General features: G+C 53.1%; 1 protein-coding gene across 1 annotated transcript; it reads right to left on the minus strand.

Annotated features, from left to right (window-relative positions):
- Positions 1 to 74: 74 nt before the first annotated feature.
- ADCY4 (adenylate cyclase 4) lies at positions 75 to 16,610 on the minus strand (the record flags this gene model as incomplete). Its single annotated transcript, XM_084888799.1, has 25 exons — positions 75 to 658; positions 742 to 866; positions 1,172 to 1,286; positions 1,404 to 1,511; positions 1,802 to 1,948; positions 3,672 to 3,830; positions 4,505 to 4,589; positions 4,795 to 4,979; positions 5,231 to 5,341; positions 5,927 to 6,064; positions 6,158 to 6,242; positions 6,912 to 7,009; positions 7,334 to 7,403; positions 7,597 to 7,683; positions 8,035 to 8,078; positions 11,238 to 11,411; positions 11,664 to 11,796; positions 12,053 to 12,211; positions 12,365 to 12,492; positions 13,164 to 13,275; positions 13,354 to 13,502; positions 13,997 to 14,146; positions 14,778 to 14,939; positions 15,061 to 15,258; positions 16,452 to 16,610. 25 exons carry the CDS (start codon positions 16,608 to 16,610, stop codon positions 506 to 508), a joined length of 3,234 nt encoding a protein of 1,077 aa, XP_084744925.1. The 3' UTR covers positions 75 to 505.
- Positions 16,611 to 17,413: the final 803 nt, after the last annotated feature.

Here is a 17,413-nt window from a genome sequence, read left to right on the forward strand (position 1 = left end):
GAAAGCATCGTGGGTCAATTTTAGAAGTTGTGAGAGACCTAATAGATTATTTCCAAGTCCTCTTAACCCATGTTGCATAGTAAGCACAGAATAAAAAGTGTCTGTTTAGTGTTGAATGAATAAAGGTCAAATGACATTTTCCCTGGAGATTCCTTCCAATATTTGTGAGGGGAGAGCAGGAAAGGACAAATCCTTGTGTTGAGTTATGTGGCTAAAATTCTTCATACTTCCAAGTTTTACAAAATACGAGAATCGGGTTGGCAGACAGGCAGGGAGGCTGAGGCAGTTCTCTTCCCGAACTTGTGAGAAGAAACACGCCCTCCATACATTCATGCTCATGCTTGCACACACACAAACACTCATTTCGACCTGGGAAAAAGCTGTCCTGCTGAGAAGCAAGGAGGTGATCCCAGAAGCCATATCAGCAGCTTCTGGCATAAACTGGCTCCAGACATACCAGTCTCTTTATCGAGGATTGTTGAGGTGAAGAGAAGGGAGTGGGGCCTCAGCCTAGGGTGGCTGAGGGAGGTCCAGCTCTTGTCAAATCTGTGTTGAGGAAGTAGGTACACAGCTGCCCTTTGCCTTTGACTTTGATAACACCCCTGCTGTAGCAGGTGTAGCCTAAGGACTGCAGAGCCCGGGCTGTCTCCTCAGTCACCTGCAATTGGAGGAAGGTGAGGGAGTATAGGCTTGGCCCCAACCTTAACCGCTGCCCCCATGATGCCAATGTGGCTCCCTCACTTGGATCTTGCCCAGGACTCCTGTACTCTCCATGCGACTGGCCACATTCACTGTGTTGCCCCAGATGTCATATTGTGGTTTCTGGGCTCCTATCACTCCAGCCACTACTGGTCCATGGTTTAGCCCTGATAAGAGATAAAAATGTGGGAGATATGAGGAGGGATAGGGAAAGAAAGACCTTAAGGAACTAGGGAGAAGGGCCCTGGGGCATTGGAAGAAAGGAGTGTGGGGCTGGAGGATTGCTTAGGGAAGGGAATGCGTGTGCCTCATAGGTCCCTGGCCCAGCAGCTTCATGCTTCATCTCAAAAGGTGAGTCTGGAGGGAGGGCCAGGGCTGACCTGGAAAGCAGCTTACCAAGGACATGGGGGAGGGAGAGCTTGGGAAGATGTGGAGGAGGTCTCAGACTGACCCAGCAAGGGGAGGCCCTTACCCACACGCAAGCGGAAGTTGTTGAATGAGTGCTTGTTGATAACGTCCAGCTTAGAACCAAGGGCCACTGCAAATTCCACCATGGTGCCTAGGTGGCTGCAGCTTCGCTCAGCATCCTGGCAATGGGATGACCACCAGAATGGGCCAATGAGGGCCCAGGATTAAGGCCCATTCACGAACCCACCAAATAAGAGCACAGGTGAGGGACGGTAAGTAAGGAAGGAATGCTGTACCTGCTGTGCATCCTGTCCGGAGGTGGCATTTAAGCCTGTAGCTGCCATGTAGGTGCTGCCGATGGTTTTGATCTTCTCCACCCCACTGAACTTGGGCTTAGAGAGCAGCTGTATAGATGGGAGGCTGTGTCCCCATTCTCTCTTGCTTTCCCACTCCTCTCTCCCCAAAGCCCAGCCCCAGGCTAAAGGATCGGTTAGGGGTTAGGAATGGTGGCAGGAGGGAGAGATGGTAGTGAACACAGTTGCTGGAGAAGGTAGAGCTGAAGCATCAGAGGAAGAGTGGAAAGGCTAGAGAGGGCAGAAGAGGCTAATGGCCAGAAGAGCAAAGTAGAAGGATGGACTGGTAGGAAATCCTAGAACTCTGGACATAGGATCTGGGGAACCCTCAGAGTTGTCACCTCATCAAAATCAGCAATGATCTCATTGAGCAGCCGCAGACACTCTAGCCCCTCGTGGTTGATGTTGGATTCAGAGTAAAACTCCTTGAAGTCTGGGACTGAGGCGAAGAGGACACAGACACACTCATAGGACTGGTGGTAGAGGTCCTGGGAGGGTGAGAGGCTGGGGTGAGACTGTAGGCCACATTCTTTCCCTTCCTGTACTGGTATCCCCATGCCTTTCCCTCTGTGTAAGCAGGATTGGAGAGGAGGGGAAGGAGGAAAGCCAGATTACCCTAAGGATGTGACTCAGGAGTCAAAGATTGGGTCTCATTTTGATTCCAGGAGAGGCAGAGATTTGGGGTCAAGATCACCTCACAGCAATATGAAGGGAGTCACTTCTAGAACTGGGATCATGCCGATGGGAATTATCTTTATATCCTTTCTATTGCTGAAAGTTGTTAAGTGAGTTAAATCAGATTATAAAGATGTACAATTTGCAAGATCAAATAAATAAATAATAGGGAAAATAAGGCTAAGAGAAAATAAGGGTAAGGTTGTAAAGATGGAATCAGATCTGAGGTTGGTTCACTATATGGGTGCCATCTTAGTCCTAGATTCTGGCTCTGAGCTTTCTAGAGCCAATGTGAGCACAAAAACAGGATCAGTTACAAGATACCCAGAGTCCATAGCAGCAGAAACCAGAAGTAGAAGTATGTCTGACCTTGAGAGTAGAGAGCAGGTGGTGGGCATATAAGGCTGTGAAATAGTCCCTGAACTGTTTTTGCCAACACCCCTCGATATAGGCCAAGAGCATTTCCATAGCAAAGGATGAGGTGGTGGTGCTACAAAGAAGGTGGTACAAATATGTGGGTGGCCTTCTGATGGTCTGACTGTAGCAAGATATTTGAGGATCTAGAGCAGAGTCATCCAATAGAAATTTTTGTGGAGATGGAAATGTTCTGTGTATGTGTTGTCCAATAAGGTGGCCACTAGCCACATGCAGCTGTTGAGCACATGAAATGAGGCCAGTGTGACTAAGGAACTGAATTTTCTCCCTCTCTTTCTTTTCCTCTCTCTTTTAAGATACAGGTTTACTTACAAAAACTGAAAATTATATAGCATGCCTGAGGCCACACAGTGAGATCATGGGTAGAGAGAGAGAGAAACAGTGCCCAAGGACCTGGGCCTGGGATTCTGCTTTCATTGGGGTTAGGGGTGAGAGCCTGGGGTTTCTCAGGCCCACTTTTTAAAAAAATTGTCAATTACAGTTGACATTCAATAATATTATATTTTATACTAGAGGCCTGGTGCATGGATTCGATCCCTCCTAACTGCCAGACATCAGTTTGTTCTCTCTATCTGTGAGTCTGCTTCTGCTTTGCCATTTATTTTGTTCTTTAGATTCTACATATAAGTGAAATCATATGGTATTTGTCTTTCTCTGTCTAACTTATTTCACTTAGCATAATATCCTCTAGGTCCATCCTATGTCGTCACATTAATTTTCCATTTAATATATTTAAATTTAAATGATCACACATGGCTAATGGCTACCATACTGGATAGTGCAGGTGTAGAGAGATGGGTGGACTGTATCCTCCACACAGCTCTCATCAACACTTGACAAAGCTTCTGAAGGTATGGTGTGGTCATGGGTTGGAGAAGACAGTCTTTCTAAGAACTTGGAATGCAGAGACTCTTTGCTCACCAAGATCAGAGCCTAAGATCTTGTGAAAATGGGAGGTATCTGACAGGGATATGGAGGGGCTTGGGTGGCTGCCTGACCCACTCTGGGGGTGTCCAGAGAGGCTAGGCTAAGGGCCAAGACTTTCATCTGAAATGAGTCCCTATAATGTCTGAGGCTCAGGAGTCAGAGGTAGGGAGTCACCTCATTGCGCCGGTTCTGGCCAATAAACTGGGGGGCCACGTGTGCAGGCAGCACATTCTCCAAGAGAAGCCGAGTCAGATTCTCCATTGTCTCTGTCTCCTCCCGCTCCTGCCTCAGCTTCTTCTTCCACAGGAAATCCAGGCGGCAATAATATTCATTCTGGGGAGGGTGACCGGGGGCCATGGGGAGACACAGCGCAGGAGAAACCCCAGATTCTGAGCGTTCATCACACTCCATGATGCCTAAAACCACCCCACCCACAGTTTAAATATATTTTTATTGATTTCAGAGAGGAAAAGAAGAGGGAGAGAGAGAGATAGAAACATCAATGATGAGAATCCCATTGATTGGCTGCCCCCTACACACACCCCTGCTGGGGATTGAACCTGCAACCCTAAGCATGTGTCCTGACTGGAATCCAGCCATGGTCTCCGGGTTCATAGGTAGATGCTCAACCACTGAACTATGCCCGCCAGGCCTACCCCACAGTTTAGAGATAAGGCTTCACGTGAAATTAGCCCTGGGGAGACTCTCTTGAAACTAGATTCAAACTATGGTGGGGAGAATTGACAGCAAATTTTTTCTTAAGCATGGGCATGCCTAGATTGGTGGTGGAAGGGAGAAGGGAACGGGAAGAAGAGAATTTGAGGGCACTCTCCTTGGGGAGCGGAGAAGTGAAAAAGGGAACAAGAAATTTTACTTAAAAAATTTCAATGGGTACACCTCTGGGACTCAACCCTGAAGACACAGATTAAGAAAAGGGTAGGAGACACCAAGTCATAACTGTGGGGACCCACACCACACCCTTCATAGGGAAGAACTGGGTAACTTACCTGCCGAGCCAAGACAAGGAGTGTGAAGAAGAAGATGAAGAAGGAGATAGCTCCCATCAGTTTGGGCTCTTTCAGCACCCCTGGCCTGAGGAGGCCATGAATCAGGGTTGTCTCTTGTCCCGCCCCTTCACGATAGCTTCCCCCTGCCTCTAGTGCCCAAGGAGTCCCCAGCCGCCCCCCTGCTTTGCCCAGTGGGTGGTTCAGGTCAGTGAAGTAAGGGCAGTTCTGCCCCATTCTACCTCACCTAGTCCCAGAGCTCCTGGGCACCTCTCTCCGGATGCCACACTTACCTGGAGTCCAAGGAGCCCAGATAGAGGCGGGCGACGAGGCAGTCCGACAGCCAGGCGTGGGAGTGCAGGAAGAGACAGCAGGAGGCCACCAGCCATAGCAGGAGCAGCAGCAGCTTCAGTTCAAAGCTCATGTGCAGAAAGAGGGAGCAGGAGAGGAAACCCAGCACGCAGCAGTGCATGGAGTACTGTGGGGCCAGGCAGGCTGGTCAGGAGGTGGGACATGTTCCACAGGCAGGGGTAGGAGGAAACCTGAGAGCTTCCGCCCCCCCCTCCTAGGTCCTGTATGGAGGCAGGGGGTTTCATAGATACAAACACACACCAAGTGTGACTTATGTCTGTCCCAATCATAGCGTGGAGTGTTCTTCAATTAAGGAGGCAGGGGAGGAGCCAAGGAAAGTTCTGGGGAAGGAGATTCAGGGCTGTTCCGGACACTCACTGGAATACTGATGAGAGGCAGGGACCCAGGGAGCTCCCAGGAGAGGTTGAAAGCCATGGAGGACACATTGGGAGCCCCAAAAGGGCAGTTTGATGCTGCCGGTAAGAAGAACTGCAGAAAGAGATGAGGAGCTGAGGTGATCAGGCAGCTCCTTGGGCACAATGGGGCTTGTGCTGGGTCTCTCTGATCCAGGGATAAGTCAGGGACAGACTCCAAGGGAGCAGATTCCACTATTTCTGGATGATGAGGGCCCTCACTGGTGGGGGAGCAGGGATTAGGGGAGTGGGTGTCATGAGCACTAGACTTCTAGGGATCCACTGTGTGATCTCTTGCCAGCCACTCAACCTCTCTGGGCATGAGCCTCCTCTTCTCTGCTGGGGGATGATTCTTAAGGTGCCTTTCAGGGATAGAATTCTAGGAATGATTCTAAGTTCTGAAAAATCAGCCAAACTCCACTACAAAATCATAGTGGGTGAGCTACGTAATATACATGAAGGATGTCCATCTAAGAGTTAATAATGATTATGCCCAGATAGTAGACCATGAGTGATTGTCATTTTTTTTCATTACTTGTCCGACACTTTCAATATCCCCTGGCCTTAGTCTAGCTGTCCTCCCAAATTCAAGGGTTCCCTTTCAGATTTGGCATGCCCAACATGCCCTGATGGGGGTGCGTAGGGCCCCCTCTGCCCTCACCAGGCTGGTAATGGCCATAGTAAAGATGAGGAGGATGGTGGCAGTGCCCAGGACGACTCGTAGTCCAGGCCGTGTGGCCACCAGGCCGGACAATGCAGGCAGCCAGTGCAGCATCTTGGGGCCTTTTAAGACGCACCTCTGTGGAAGGAGCGTGGGAGTCTTAGCCACGGGGTGGGAGCAGGCTGTGGTCAGAGCTCCCATTCTCCACTTCCACCCCACAGCCCACCTCACCGTCAGGTGCTCTGAGAAGCAGACGAAGAGGAGCAGGAGGAAGAGGAGGAAGGTGATGCTATAGGTGATGGCCAGAGCTGGGGGCCTAAAGGGAGACAAGAGTGAGGCCTTGAAGAACCACAACAGGTTCCCTGTGTGTGGAAAAGTCACTGTATCATCTGGTTGGAAGGGGGAGAAGTGGTTCTGGGGATCTGAACTGGCTGCCAAGGGGGTCTGGGCTGATAACAGGCATTGCATGATGATATGAGAAAGCTGAGGGGTCTAGGGCAGCGTTTGGGTGGGACAGGAACTAATAAGACAGGAACAATATTGGAAGGAGGCAGGGTGCTCACAAAAGTGGCTAGGCTGCATCAGACTGGTCTCCGGCCTTGAGGCCAAAGCTCTTTCACCTGGCTGAGTTTTGAACAAGTCCTCGCCACTCCTAGTTGTCGACTGGGAGTGAGGATCTACTTTCTATGTTTGTTCACTGTGAGATTCGGGCTTCTAGTGGGAAGAAAACCTCCTTCCTGGGAACGTTGTTAGAATCAAGAGACAGGCATGTGAAAATGCTTGAGTCCACAGGATATAGTTTATCCACAGGATGTCTGGTAGTAAGTTGGGCGGTGATTATCATGGTTCCCAGAACACATATTTCCATTTCCTCTGTGAATTGGTGCCAGTAGTAGTCAAAAGAAGAAAGTGGGTGTCGGGGATCAGAAAAACCAAGGAGGCCCATTTTTTGAGAATCGGGGCTTCCTTTTCTGGGCTCTTTTACCTGTTTGTCACCAGCATCTGGATGATGAAGTTGGAGAGAAAAACCAGGAATGTGCAGGCTGCATAGTATTTAAAGGCAGGGAGTGCAGAGAGTCGATACTGCAAGAGAGGGGGTCAGGGTGGAGACAGGGTCACCAGTGCTGCTCATGACCTTGAAGGTGTCAATCCCAGGCAAGGAGTGGCCCCCCCAGACTCACGGCCCCACCCTTCAGTGCAGTCCCAGGTATTTGCTATGTATTCTCCAAGGAGGTTCCCTCCCCTCTCCCATCACCACTCAATAATTCAATCTACAGGGTGACTTTCCTTTCAGAGAGAGGCACATGCCCTCCATCACCCCCAGAACCACAAACTGAGCAGACCTGGGGAGGGGAGATGGGACCACAGGCCATTCTCTAACGCCCTCCCTCCACCTGCGCAGCCCACCTCTTTCTCCATTTCCTTCTCTCGGAAGTAAAGTGTCAGTGGGTTGAAGTCCTTTGACTGCTTCCACTGTCTGGTGGGAGGTGGGGGCAGTAAGACCCAGAGAGAAAAGAGCAGGGCAGGAGGGGATGGTCAGGCGGGTCTTTCCTGAGGCTGGAGCCGGATAGAAGCTCCCTTCCCTCCAGGTCATCGGGGGAACACCATCCCTGCCCTACCACGCGAGCCCAATACCCGCAGCACTCCCAGCCCTCTTTTCTTTTCCATACTTCTGAGAGTTGAGCTGTTCGATGACCTGGAAGAACTTGGCATCCCCAGTGTCCATTTCATCATCTAGTCCCCGGGGTGTACGGCTCCTATACAGGGAAAGCCTGGCTTGTCACCATGGAGACCTTCAAAAGCATCTGGGCAAAGCAGGAGCCACCCCCACTCCACCCAGACAGTCCCACTGTCAAAATTGCTTGGGCATGTTCAGCCGGTGTGACTCAGTGGTCGAACATTGACCTAGGAATCAGGAGGTCACAGTTCGATGCCCAGTCAGGGCACATGCCCGGGTTTTGGGCTCGAACCCAAATTGAAGAACCACCTGGAGGAGGCAGCCAGTGGATAATTCTCTCTCTCATCATTGATGTTTCTATCTCTCTCTTCCTCTCCCAATCTGAAAACAATAAAAAATAATTTAAAAAAAATTGCTCAGGCCTCCTTACCGGTCCAGGCTCCACTGGGGGCTGAAAGAAGCCAGGGCCTTCTCCTGTTGAGAGAAGACAGGGAGGAGAGAAGATGGGAAGATGGTGAGCATCCTTGGAAGCTCTCTGGAGCGAGGCATTCGTATCTACACACATTTTTGACCTTGAGCATTTGATCTGGCTATTTCCCCTGCTTCTAATAGTCATTAGAAGAAGTTCAAGCCACATTTGCTCAATGATTCTTCCTGACTCTTTATTTTCTTATTATTTTTTAAACTTTTAAAATAAGAGTTTAGCTGAAAACCGGTTTGGCTCAGTGGATAGAGCGTCGGTCTGAGGACTGAAAGGTCCCAGGTTCGATTCCGGTCAAGGGCATGTACATTGGTTGCGGGCACATCCCCGGTCGGAGGTGTGCAGGAGGCAGCTGGTTGATATTTCTCTCAAATCGATGTCTCTAGCTCTCTATCCCTCTCCCTTCCTCCCTGTGAAAAATTAATAAAATACATATTTAAAAAAGAGTTTATTTGAGCCAAAGGCCTCCGTTTCCCTCTTTCAGCCTTTGTAGTTTGGGTGGCAGCTGCTTTCACCAAGGTCAACTCTCTACCTTATTGACCCTGCTTTGCCTTTTTCCAGGTACATCAGCTCCAGAAAAGTGCTTATTTGGAGCAATGTTAAATGTTGCCGCAGTTTTCAATCCTCCTCCTGACTCTTTTGACTCTCAGGGTCTTTATACTCTGATTTTCTCATAGTTAGTTTCTATCATTTACAAGGCCACTTGTATCTTCTACGGGTTTGAGTGCTGGCTCCCTTGTGTTGCATTTCCCCTAAGGACTACATAGTGCCAAGGTCAGGGACTTTTCTATCACCCTGGGATGCCAAAAAGTCCTTATCGGTGCTCATTGAAGTGACAATGCAGAACATTCTCACTCCCCTCTGACCTTTTGCCACAGTCAGGCTGAGCTGGAAGGTAGTGGGGGTGGAAAACAAAAAAATGGAGAAGAAGGAAAGAGAGAGAGAGAGAGAAAAAAAAAAAGCAAGGTTCAAGTCATTTCCAAGGTTCAAGTCTGCATGTGGAGTGTGTGCAGAGATAAGAAAATGAACAGCAGCTGAAACCGGTTTGGCTCAGCGGTAGAACATCAGTCTGCGGACTGAAGGGTCCCGGGTTCGATTCCGGTCAGGGGCATGTACATTAGTTGCGGGCACATCCCCGGTAGGGGGTGTGCAGGAGGCAGCTGGTCGATGTTTCTGGCTCTCTATCTCTCTCCCTTCCTCTCTGTAAAAAATCAATAATTTTTTTTTTAAGTGTGTGTAAGCAGAGCACAAATATATCTATAAAAAAAAAAGAAAAAGAAAATGAACAGCAAACGAAAAGGGGAGGACAGCACCAAGGAAGAGGGTGAAGCACTGCAGTCTTGGCCCAGGGTAAGAAGTGTGGTGATTGATCTTATTCCCTGTTCCCTTGCCCCCTGTGAAGGAAGAGGGTCATCGGGGACATATCACCCCCCTCAAGCAAAAGCTTACGTGTGTGAGAGGCGAGTGAAAGACTGTGAACAAGAGAAAGACTGAGAAGTATGTTTTAGGTATGAAACATCTATGCATCTAAGCATGGGCCTAAGTTTTTTCCAGACTTCCTACCTGCCGACCCCCCCACCCCGCACCCCCCTCCCCCAATGCCTGTAAGTTATTTGAAGGCAGGGGAAACATCTTATTTACTCCTGTCTTCTCAAGAACCAGCCTAGAGCCTGCCGCATAGCAGATACTCAACATTGTGGAAGGAGTGACTGGATAAATGGGATCTACCAGCACAAACATAGACCCACCACCCCGCAGTTCCACATTGTTTAAGAATAAGCCGGTTGTGATTCTCAGCATTTCTAACACGTGACTGGGATCCTGGAACTTTGGGGCTGAGAAGTGAATTTCTGGGCTGGTGAAGTCCTGTCTATAAATCAAGGGACTCCTACTCCTCCACTATGATATTTCTTAGCCTGCACCTTAGTTGGGGTTGTGAAGGTCTGACATGGGTCCTGGGGGGCATCCCCACAAGGGGGATTGCACCCAAATGTTATCTCACTTCCCTGGGTTCCCAGCAACAACCCACCCCCGGAGGCCTCAGCCTGCAACAATCAGCTCAATCAACTAGGTCTTGGGTTCTTCCTTCCTCTCCCTCCTGCCAGCTTAGACCTTCTGACCCCTCCCTCCCCCTAAATTGAGGCTTGAAATTAACTACTCAGCTGCCAATGTCCCCTCACTCCCCAGTGGTCGCTGAGCTCTTGCCTGCTTTCCTGATGAATGGGAAAGGAGGGGAAGGAAACATGGAAAGGGCACTCTGGAGTCATCCCATAAAACCCAACCAGTTGTACTAGCAGACAAGATTCTTGGAGGATCTGCAAAAAGGTGGCTGGAAATGCATAACAGGTTTGGGGAAGATCAGGGAAGCTGGAAGAGAGCCGGCAGAGGAAACTAATCCTGGGGTAAGCCTTGAGGAACATAGCCTGACTCCATGAATGAGGGTTCTGGTCACTCATCATCAAGCACCATCCTCAGAGCTAGAGGTAAGGAAGATCCAAGCTCCTGCACTAGCTGGGGGTCAGTGATGACCTGAAGGTGTTATGCATAGGATCAGCGAGCAATTGGCCCTGCTCTAGCTTCCCCTACAGAAGGTGCAGGTCTGCTCTCTGCTCTCCCTCCATCACTCCTGCCTGCTCATGGTGACTTCCTTCTTCAAAGCCATGTGAGATTTTTTACTGCCACCTCATTTTACCTGTGTACAAGTGCCAAAGAGTGGGGGTAACAGCCAATTGTCCCACTTTCCCAGTCCTAGTGGGCATTGAAGAAAAAAGAAAAAAAAAAAAAGAGCAAGTAGTTGCAGGAATTGAGTTTAAAAAAGACATATTCTGGTGGGAATGGGTACGACCACTAGCTTCAGAGTCAGGAGGCGTGGAGTACCAGGGGAAAGGGCTTCCTGAGTGAGGGTTGGAGAGCAATGGACCCAGGGTCTATGGGAATCTCACATCTTCTCTGTGGTGAGCTCAGAGGGCAGTCATCTTTGCCCTTTCTCTGGAAAGAATGGCAAGAAAGTCCAGAGTCAGCAATTGGGGTGACCAGAGAGCTCAGGACCTCGGGATATCATCAGGTGGCTGGTGATGGGGGCAGGAGGCTAGGAATGGGCAGTGGAGGTGGGTTTATGTAAATGCTGGAGCTCATGGTGGAGGTGAACATACCGGGAGAGGAGTGGAGGTGGACACAGGGCTCTCTACGTGGCTCAGGTGGGCAAAAGGCTTGGCTGCACCCCAGGATTCCAGGTAGCGGGTCATCAGCAGTGATGGACGCATCTTGGGGCCCTCAAGAGAGGACAGCAACCCTCCTGCAGTGCCCTTCTCATCCTCTTCCTCAGCCTGGGGTGTAAGAACACTGACAGTCAAGATTACAACCCCCCTTCCACCGCCTGCCCGCCCACTGCGCCGCCATTTCCTCTCCCCCAGCCCCCTCCCCCCATTCTCCCCAGACCCCTTAGAGGCTTGTGTCCCTTCCCCTGGGACATATACACACTAGGACCCAGGAACTCAGGTCTGGCAAAGAAGAGACCAAGCCTGTGGCTGTGGGTGGTTAGGGTGGGCCAGCCCCTGGGTTCCGGGTTAGGCTTTTACCCGGGGATCGATGACCAGGTACGTGGGCTCCCCTAGCTCCCGAAGGTACGGGTCCCTGTGTTCTGTGGGTGCATCCTCCACAGCGTAAGCTCCTGCCAGCAAGGCCAGGGTAGCCCCTGTGATATGTACTCGTCTAGAAGGAGGGGACAATGGGAGTTAGGAGGGAGCACCTCCAACCTCTCATTTATTTCCAGGATCATTCCTGAGGTTCTCACTTCAAGCAAGGCCCTGTGCTACAGGAGGTGTCTTCCAGCTCCCCTTCCTGCACCCAGGATCTCCCTGAGCCCCACATGGGACTGTGCTCATTTTCATGAACGATGAAAAGAGAGGCAGCCAAGGGGAGACCTGGTTGGCCTCCTGCGGTAGCTTCCCGGAGCCCTAGGTCTCACCCTGGCACGCCACCTGCCTCCATGTGGTTGGCCAGTGTGACGTCATGGGACCAGACATCGTACTGCCACTTCTGCAGCCCGATGACTCCACAGAGCACGCTGCCCGAGTGCACGCCCACGCGCATGTTGATGTCCACACCGGTGGCTGCCCGTAGTTTCCTGAGCAGGGTGTGCGAGGGACAGTCTGAGTGCTGCCTTCAGCCCGGCCGGCGCCCCACCCCTCCTTTTCTCCAGGAAGACTTCCATTGCCCTGCCTGCTCCTCTCCCACACCCATCCCTCAGGACTCCTCCTGCCCGCCCGCCTGCGCTGACCTGATGGCCCGGCACATGTCCAGCCCCATGCGCACGCAGTTGATGGCGTGGTCTGGTAAGGAGAGGGGCAGCCCGGAGACACAGTAGTAACAGTCTCCCAGGATCTTGATCCGCATGCATTCATGCTCCTGGGAGTGTGTGTGTGCAGCGGGGAGAGGGGCACCCGGTTAGAGGCCAGAGGAGGCGGGAGGAAGTTGGAAAAAGTTAGAGTAAATATGGTGTTCCTGAAGAACTTCTGATTTTGGAAATGTCTAGGTAAGATCTAGGGACTCCCTTAACTTGATGTGGGGCTGCCTGAGGTCTCCCATGCAGGTGTCTTTCTCAGAAGAGTTTTTCAAGTGTTAGGGTGTCTCTGGCTCTCCACCTTCGGCATGTGTAGGGTGTATTCAGATTTGAGCCCATCAATGTAGCCCCAGCATTGAGGTTTTTTTGGGTGGGAGATCCAAGATTAAGTTGCTTGGGTGTGCCCTAAGGTCCAAGCAGGCAGCTGCAAAGGGCCTCCAAAGGTTAGAGCATCTGAATGCCTAGATTTGGTTATAGTTTCCAGAGACAACTGTGTTGGGGTTCTGAGCATATCGGGGTGCTGTGGCTGGGGCATCTGTGGAGCTATTGAGAGACCTTTCCAGATTTGAGGTATGTGGTAGATGGGATGCTTGCAAGGGTTTCCTACTTCCAGTGCTGTATCTGGAAGCCCACATGGGTTCTGATGTGGTACTGGGATTTTATAAGTTAGGGATTCCCTTAGAACGGGTTCTCCAGAGTGGGGTGTTGGAAGCTGGGGAGTCAGGCTCCCTTTTACCTTGGCGATCTGGTCAAACTTGCCAAAGAGCTCGTTGAGCATGAGCACCAACTCCTTTGGGGAGCACTCACTGGCCAGCCGTGTGAAGCCCACGATGTCCGCATACAGCACGCTGGGCAGAGCAGACTACAGTTAGTGGGGCCAAGGTCTCAGCCCATGCCCCCTCCTCTCCAGCCATCCTTGCCCGTACCTGACTCCCTGGTGCCTCTTGACATAGAGGCTGTGGAAGTTGTTGGTGCTCTCTGGCCTTGTCCCCTGTCCAGCCTGCAGCCGTGCCATGATCTCTGCCTTCATCTCTCGGGCCAAGTAGGCAGGAAGGATGGACAAGAGAAGGTGTTCCTGGGAGAGATCACTATGAGAACCAACCCTCTTGCACCCCAGAACCAGGAGCCAGGCTTCCCAAAGCCTTAGGAGCCCACACCCTTTCCCAGCCCTCCCCCTCCCCCCGGGGGCTCCCCAGGGCGCTGTCCCAGGCCCTCCCCACCACGTATACTAGCTACGCTCCAGTATCCCCATCCTGCACTGATGCCGTTAGGGACTGAACCCCCAGCACCAAAGTCGGAATTAGAATTCGTTTAGTGTCATAGGGTTCTAAAGGGTTTTAACCAACTTCAGTCTGTTTGAGCCTCCCAGCAGCCTTCCAAGCAGGCAACAGCCGCTTTTGACAAAGGAAGAAATAGGTCAGGTGACCCGCCCAGGTCACTCAGCTTGGGAAAGAGCACAGCTGTGAGATAGAAGTAACCTCTCTCCCAGCCCAGGTCCCTCCCGGCCCCCCCCGGCCCCCCCCCGGGCCCCCCCCAGCCCCCTCCCTCCCCCCCCCGTTACCAGCGGACCTGGTGCTTCTTCTCCGTGTCCAGCCGCCGGCGCGAGTGCAGGGAGCTGAGCGCCTCGCGGAAGGTGGCGCGCAGCGCGCGCTCCATCAGCGCCTTGTGGTAGGCCCCCGCCACGTTCCCGCACAGGAACAGCACCGCGTTGGCTGCCAGCTGTGGGAGAGGGCCACCTCAGAGGGCGCTAGGCCGGGCAGGGGTGGGGGCAGGGGTGGGGGTGCCTATGTGTGTAGCTGGAGTTGGTCTCCAAAGGGGCTGGGGAGGACACTACCATGTGAGACCCAAGTATTTCTAGGCAATGCGTGCCACACAGTGGGGTACACAGAGGTCACCCCCCCCCCCCCCCCAGTTCCCTCTGCTCCACACTGTAACAACATGGCTTCTTAGGTCTAGAAACCTTTGCACATACTTCTCTGCCTGGAATACCACTCCATCACACACTCTCCCCCCCCCCCCCATCCCACACACACCATAGCACAAAACTACTCAAGCTCCAACTTTTGCATTCTCTGTGAGGGTTCTATCATCTACATCTATACCCAGCACCCTGGCCTCCTGTCCAACTCCCTTCCCCGGGGGTGCAGAACCCTCTTCTGGTGACTGCAGGCATGGCACTGCCCTGGGTACCAGGGCACGGTAGGGACCTCTCTGTGTTTGTGTCCTGTGCCCAGGGTTGCATGCTGCCATGGAGTCACAGCTCTTCACAGGGTTGGTGAATGCCCTGATGAACCCAGCAGTGCCCAGCGGAGCCGGCCCTGGGCGCAGCCTGTTCTGCACGCACGCTCACCTGCGGCAGCAGCGCAGGTCTTGAGTCTCCTTGAGGCCCAAGATACAGCCCGAGGACCAGCAGGTGTGACAGGGAGGAGGTGAGGCCTGCGGCCGTGGCGTCCCGCATGCCCAAAGGCAACATGGCATACGTGGTGAAGATGACAAAGAGGAAGAAGGACACCTGGGGGAGGGAAGAGGAGCTGCAGGCTGGCACTGCTGCTCTGCTGTATAGGGGTCCTGGTGCAAGATCGAGGCCCAGGATCCCTCTCCCTACCCCCTGCTCCACCTGCCGCCCCTCTCACCTGGTCCCAGGCGCTCACCACGCCCCCGGTGAACAGGAAGCCATGGCCTAACGCGAGCAGCGCTGCCCACACGAGGCCGGACAGCGCACGCGTCCAGCGCTGCAGTCGCTGCTCGCAGGAAGCCAGGCCCAGCAGCAGCGAGAAGCCACCCAGCGCGCACAGCACCGTGGTCAGGAAGCCCGGGTCTGAGGCCAGCTCCTGTGGGGAGGACCGCGTGTGGGGTTTGGGAGCTGGTCCAGGAAGAGAAAGAAAGGACAGCCCTTCGCCCCAGGCCAGTTCTGAAAAGTGTCTCAAACCCAAGTACAAAATAAGGCAGGGCACCTCCGCTTGCCATTTATATTAGGTCGAATCGAATGAATTGCTGATCATCTGTAATCTACACAGCCAGCAATTTTATATGGTTCCACCTCACATCTGCAGGCTGCAGAGGCCGCTCAGTCACCGGCCAGAAATTCTGGCTCCCGTCCCCTACGGGCCATCTGTGTATTCTCGGTCATCCCAAGCCTCAGTTTTCTCATCTGTCAAATAGGAATCCTGGCACCATCCTGGGGTTGGGAAGCGAGTAAAAAAAATCCCTAGCGCATAGAAGGCACTTAGAAATGAATGCATCCAAGTTTGACCAATTTGCTGGGGAGAGTCCCCGCCCCGCACAACCCTCAGGGTTTCCGGCCCTGCAAGCAGTGCTTTGACAGCAGGGGGCGTCAAGAACCTCCTATCGCTTCCAGAGGCTGGGCCTCACCACCCCCCTCAGGGCGTAGAAGTCCGGTGAGTGCCTTCACCCTTTGTCCCCCCTCTCCCCTAGACGGTGAGGTGGTCTCCCCACCTCTCCTCCCAAGAGTGAGAAGAAAACGTGGAGCGGGATGTTTCCAGAAATGGAATGACCCCCCCCCCAAAAAAAAAAAAAAAAAGAAAAAAAGAAAAAAAGAAAAAGAAAAAAAGAAACTGGAGATGGGCTTATTTGGGGACTAAATGAGAGTGGGATGGTGGTGCCTTCTGGGAGTCTGTGGGTACAACTGCCCACAGCCCCTAAGAGGGAAAGAAAGCCAGGAAACAGATTCCCACAGGGCCCAGTGTAATTCTCCATCCTCCCCCTCTCCCAGAAAATTTCAAAACCTGGGGTTGGATTTATTCTAGAACTAGTAGAGCCCAGAAGCTGGTAAGGTGTGTCAGTACCCCGAGGGAACTTGGGAGCCTCCAGAGCTCAGTTACCTCCCGGTGTAGACCCTGAGAGGTCAAGTGACTTGACCAGGGTCACCATAGTTCCTAGTAAGGCTCAGCGCTTCTTTCCTGGGTCCCAGCAAAGAAAGCACAGGCGAAGGAGACCCCACAAGTCTCACCGCCGAAAGTGCCCCCTGGGCTGGGACCCTCCCACGCCCGTGGGGCCTGCTCACCCTGCCGCTGGCCCAGGCCACGGTCAGCAGCGCCAGGAGCGCGCAGAGCACGATAGCCAGCAGCAGCAGCAGGAGCGGGTACTGCTGGCTCAGGCTGTAGTAGGTCTCATAGAAGAGGTCTTCGCTGGGTGGCGGCCGGGGACTGAAGAGTCGGGCCATGGTTTCCCCTGGTCCCACGCTGCACCGCCTGGATGCAGGCCGGGGGGCTGGGGAGGGTTGTGGTCCGGGTTACCGCCCGCCCCCAGCTGCGTCCCTCTCACCTGGTACGAGCCGCTGCCCCGCCCCCCCCCCCCCCCCCCGCCTCAGGCAATCCCATCTCCTTCCAGACACACCCTGTGGCTCCTAGGGCTCTCCCAGTTGGCGGCAAGGGCACTCACTGCCCCATCCTTCGCTCCTGCTCCCCCAAACCTGGACTCCGGAGGTGCCTGAGCAAAACCTCACGTCCAGGGGGGTCAGGATTTGGGGTTGAAGCAACGGGTTCCCTCTCTTCCCCAACTCACCGCCTGCGAGGCTGCTGCAGCTGAGCGTGCCAGGCCTGGGCAGGGAGCTCGGGGAGCCAGCTGCGGAGTCACTCCTCGCCGCTAAGTGAGTGGCTCTGAGCCCCGGGCGACAGGCGCTTCCCTCCCGGCGCCGGCCCCCTCCCACTTCCCGATGAAACAGCCCGGCCCTTCCCGTGCCGGAGCAGGACTCCCCAGGTCTCCTCCCCCACTCTGACCGTCTCTCCTAACAGCACTGCCTTCCCCCTTCCCCATCTAGGAGAGAGGGTGATTCACGAGAAATTCGAGGGGGGTGGGGTGGGGTGGGGTGGGCCCACAGAGTGGCAAGTGTTAAAACAGAGGTGGAATGCCTGGATGTGGGGGGGCTGAGAGAGGGCTGGTTAGACAAAGATGGGGGCTCATTTTCCCCCTCCAACTCTCGGGCCTGGACAGCCACACCGTGGCCCTGGCTAAACAATTGTCTAT

This window comes from Pipistrellus hanaki (assembly GCF_964339955.1).
Source record: "Pipistrellus hanaki genome assembly, chromosome: 1".
NCBI classification, from domain to species: Eukaryota; Metazoa; Chordata; class Mammalia; order Chiroptera; family Vespertilionidae; genus Pipistrellus; species Pipistrellus hanaki.